Source organism: Octodon degus, unplaced genomic scaffold, assembly GCF_000260255.1.
Source record: "Octodon degus isolate 3935 unplaced genomic scaffold, OctDeg1.0 scaffold00035, whole genome shotgun sequence".
Taxonomy (NCBI): Eukaryota; Metazoa; Chordata; class Mammalia; order Rodentia; family Octodontidae; genus Octodon; species Octodon degus.
In genome coordinates this window covers 15,845,775-15,850,388 of record NW_004524611.1, presented here as the reverse complement: position 1 = coordinate 15,850,388, position 4,614 = coordinate 15,845,775, and the positions used below count along the sequence as shown (strand labels likewise).

Genomic DNA, 4,614 nt, shown 5'->3' with positions numbered 1-4,614 from the left:
TACAAAATAAGCTCAAGGTCAGTCTGAACTGCACAGTGGAATCTTATCAAAAAGACAAAAATAAAGGCCAGGGAGATAGTTCAGCAGAATAAGTGCTTGCCTGGCAAGTGCAAGGGCCTGAGTTCAATCCCCAGTACCGCAAAAAAAAACAAAAAAAGACTAAAAGAAAATAAATCATGACAAGTTCCCATTGAATTCCTGTTTCCCAGGCTGCGTGTGAGCTTGCTCTCCTCCTGCCCCTGCTCCCAGGGCTGGGCCCGCAGGTGTGCGTCACCATGCCTGACCTTCCCCCTCTTTGCTTGGCTCCTACAGGCGGGCAAGACCTGGATCTCCAGGGGCTGCACCCAGAGCTGCACCTGCTCTGATGGAACCATTCAGTGCCGGGCCTTCCACTGTCCTCCTGGGTCCCACTGCCAGGACAACGAGGATGGGAACAGCAACTGTGCCCCCAATAGTAGGAAGCTGGCTGGGGGAGGTGGCCAGCAGGGACTCAGCCTGGCTTTGAACTGGGGCTCACACCAACCACAGCCTCATTCAAGATACCGAGCCTCTGGTGTACCCTACCTTAAACACAAAAAGGGACAGGATGAGAAGATCCAAAGTGGGGGGTTGGTGGGGTGTGGAGAGGGAGAAAGTTGAAGAGCAGGTATGCAGGAGCTGGGCTTACACAAAGGGACAGGAGGCACTGCACTGGTGACAGATTCTGGAGGTGCATATCTGGCACGAGGCCTACTCTGTGCTCCCCTTCTTGGCAGGGTCCCGACACTGCTCCATCTTTGGGGACCCGCATTACCGCACATTTGACAGCCGCAGCTACCGCTTCCAGGGCCGCATGACCTACATCCTGGTAAAGACAGTGGACATGCTCCCGGATGGCATGCAGCACCTTGTCGTGGAGGGGCGCAACAAGATGTACTCACCTGTGAGCTCCATCCTCCTGCACGAAGTGATCACCATTGTCTATGGCTACAAAGTTCAGTTCCAGAAGGATCTGGTGCTTCTGGTTCGTAAGAGGCAGCTTGGGGCCAGGTGTGGTGGTGCAGGGTCTTCAATCCCAGCATTCTGGAAGGCTGAGGCAGGAGGAACCCAAGTTCAAATCTCACCTGGGCAATGGAATGATTTCAAAATAGAAAAATTAAAAAAAAAAAAAAAACAGGCTGAGGATGTAGCTTATTGTGAGGGTGCTGGGTTCAATCCTCAATCCACTCCCCAAAAGCAAAAATCTCCCCAAAAAGCAGGTAGGGAGGGAGAAGTAGGCAAAGCCAGGCAATCAATCCAGCAGCTCCTGGGCTCCCTCTCCAGGTTAACAGCCAGAAGATGGCTGTGCCCTACAGGCCCAACGAGCACCTGAGGGTCACCCTGCGAGGCCAGCGGCTATATCTGATCACAGACTTTGAGCTGGTGGTCAGCTTTGATGGAAGGAGCAGCACAGGTACCTGCGAGAGGGGCAGAGTGAACAAGAGGCTTGTTTGTGGGGTGGGGAGGCAGAGGTGCCCTCACACAGGCCAAGTGTGGGGAGCAGAGCCCTGCCTGGCTATGGGGTCCCTAGGTCAAGAGGAGCTCACTCAGGGGACCCCCTTTCTCCCATAGTGATCTCTCTGCCCAGCATGTACCAGAAGTTGGTGCGTGGCCTGTGCGGGGACTATGATGGGGACCGCAGGAACGACTTCATGCTGCCCAGTGGAGCGCTGACCCATAGCATCAGTGTCTTTGGCAAAAGCTGGGAGGTGAAGAGCCAGGACGGCCTCCTCCGCTTCCGGAGGTGAGGAAGGGGCTGGAAGGCCTTGAGAGACCACAGCTGCCCCCTGACCCATGCCCTTGGCCTTTCTCTCCATGTTCACCACCCACCTGCACCTGGCTTCTCTGCTACAGGGCCCTCCAGGAAGAGCAGGAAGAGGACAAAGAGGACGACTCAGACTCTCAGGCAGGGTCCCTGTGCAGCCCACAGCAGCTGGCACTCATCAATGGCACCCAGGCCTGCGGGGTGCTGGGGCACTCCCAGGGCCCCTTTGCTGCTTGTCACTACACTGTGGCCCCAGAGCCCTTCCAGGAGTGAGTCAAGGGCCCAAGCCATGGGGGAAGGGCCTGGCTGGTTCTGGCTCTCAGCTGTGTCCACTTGAGTGACAGTGATGCCCTCCAGCTTGGCGGGGCCCACTCCCTTTCCCCTCCACAACCTCTGCCTGGGGTCTTTCTGTTCAGGCTGCAGGCCCCTTTCTCAACTCCCCATCCTGTCCCTGACGGTCCTCCTCCACCTCAGGCACTGTGTGGTGGATCTGTGCTCCACTCGGGACCCTGAAGAACAAGAGGAGCTCCGATGCCAGGTCCTCAGTGGGTACGCCATTCTCTGCCAGGAGACAGGGGCCAGCTTGGCTGACTGGCGGGAGCACACCCGCTGCGGTGAGGCACTGCCCCTGCCAGCCATTCCGCCCCTGCCCAATTGTTCTCCCACCCCAGGCTTCCCTCTTGGTTCCTCTGCCCCAATGCCTCAGCCCTTGATCACAGCAAGTTCGAGGCAGGGCCCCTTTCCAGCCCCACTGCTTCTGTGCCCTTCCTAGCAGCCTCCTCCTGCCCGCTCCTCCTGTTGGACACTCTAGCTTTGCTTATCTAGTTCCTGTGAACATTTACATGGCCCAACTCTCAGGTGAAGCTAGGCTGCTCATTCTGACTCCCCAGCCTCCAGGCAATTCTGTGGTGTTGGGGTGACCCTGTGCCCTCTCTTCCACCTTGGGTCCTGGTCCCCAAGCCTGTTTGCTAGCCCCAGCTTCTGACCATGCCTCTGTCCCCACAGCCATGGCATGTCCAGCCAATACCATATATCAGAGCTGCATGACACCCTGCCCAGTGACCTGTGCCAACCTGGCGGCCCCTGGAGAATGTGAGGGCCCCTGCGTGGAGGGCTGTGCCAGCCTCCCAGGCTATGCCTACAGCAGCACCCAGAGCCTCCCCCTGGCCAACTGTGGCTGCACCACCAACGGTGTCTACTACCAGGTCTGGGCTGGCAGTGGGAGCCCTGGGGAGCTGAGTGCAGGCGAAGCAGAGCTCCACCGACCCTGGCCCTTCCTTTCTAGCTGGGAGACAGCTTCGTGGCTGAGGACTGCTCTCTGCACTGCACCTGCACCCACTCACAGGCCCTGCTGTGTAAGCCCTTCAGCTGCAGTGCCGGGGAGATCTGCACTCTGGCCAACCTCACTTGGGGCTGCTTCCGGGGTAAGCCTGGGTGGGCCCCTCTTGCTCTAAGCTGTCCCAAGACCCTGGGAAAAAGCCCCTGGGCCATAGTCATTCTGTTCTCTGCCTGGGATTCCTGCATTGATGTCAGGAAAGGACTTACTCCTGTTACCTGCCAGCCTTAGCCCAGGGTCTCCCACAGTCCTGGCCTCCAATGCCTGATGTGAAGCACAAAAACCTCATTTGATGGGTAGCGAAAGGGGAGTTCAAGCTAGGCATGGTGGCATAGGCCCATAATCCCTGCACTCTCGGACGCTGAGGCAGGAGGCTCACAATTTTAAGTCTAGCCTGGGCAATTTAGCAACTTAGTGAAACCCTGTCTTAAATTTAAAAATCAAAAAAAGTTTGAGAATGGGCTCAGTTCAGTAGCCATGGGTTTCATCCCCAGTACCTTATAAAAAGGGAGAGAGGTGAGGAAATTTCCCCAGAGTTTAGCCTATAGTGGGGTTGGGGCTAGGATTGTGGGCCTGACCTCCAGCCAGGCTCTGGTATTCCTTGATTTCCTCCTTGGGGTCCAGACCCCAGCTGGGTAGCTCACGTGCTGAGTGTCAACCAGGACCATCACCCTCCTTCCTGCAGAAAGTCCTTGTCTGCAGAACCCATGTCAGAATGACGGTCGGTGTCAGGAGCAGGGATCCAGCTTCACCTGCGAGTGTGAACTTGGCTACGGGGGAGACCTCTGCACAGAGCCTCACGATGTCCCGCTCACCAGAGAGAAAGGTAAGGGCCACATCCTGGTCTGCAGCCACTGACAAGTGGCCCAGAATTACTCTCTAGGTATAATATTAACACCTATTATAAAATCTGTTCTAGATATCTATTATGTAGAGACATAATTACATTATAACATGTTTAGTAGATATACAATTTTCTGTTCATGTTATTATAACATATAACACTTACATTACAGGGATCATAAGTTAAAATGATCCCTAGAGCTAGGTGTGGCAGCACATGCCTATAATCCTACCATTCTGGGAGGCTGAAGTAGGAGGATGGTAAATTCAAGCCCAGTCAGGGCAATTTAGTAAGATTCTGTTTCAAAATCCAAAGAAATAAAAATTTACAAAAGGCTAGACAAATAGCCCAATGCAAAGGCCCCTGGGCTCAATTCTTTTTTTTTTTTTTTTTTTTTTTTTTTGTACTGGGGATTGAACTCAGGGCCCTACGCTTGCCAGGCAAGTGCTTATTCTACTAAGCCATCTCCCCAGCCCCCTGGGCTCAATTCTCAGTGCAAAACAAACAAACGAACAAACAAAAAAGGCTGAGCATGGTGGTGCACACCTGTGATCCCAGCATTTGGGAAGCTGAGGCAGGAGGATCCCTGCAAGTTCAAGAACAGCTTCTGGGGGCTGGAGAGATGGCTCAGTGGTCTAAAGCACCTACTTG

At 54.7% G+C, this 4,614-nt stretch overlaps 1 protein-coding gene across 1 annotated transcript in view; it reads left to right on the top strand.

Moving 5' to 3' along the window:
- Zan (zonadhesin) overlaps positions 1–4,614 on the top strand; it is a 39,036-nt gene that overhangs the window by 33,108 nt on the left and 1,314 nt on the right. Inside the window, exons 33-41 of the mRNA XM_023714561.1 lie at positions 313–454; positions 756–1,003; positions 1,303–1,432; positions 1,591–1,762; positions 1,873–2,052; positions 2,258–2,397; positions 2,789–2,988; positions 3,069–3,207; positions 3,805–3,945. Of these exons, the coding sequence (XP_023570329.1) occupies positions 313–454; positions 756–1,003; positions 1,303–1,432; positions 1,591–1,762; positions 1,873–2,052; positions 2,258–2,397; positions 2,789–2,988; positions 3,069–3,207; positions 3,805–3,945 (1,492 nt within the window). The remainder of the gene's footprint in view (positions 1–312; positions 455–755; positions 1,004–1,302; positions 1,433–1,590; positions 1,763–1,872; positions 2,053–2,257; positions 2,398–2,788; positions 2,989–3,068; positions 3,208–3,804; positions 3,946–4,614) is intronic.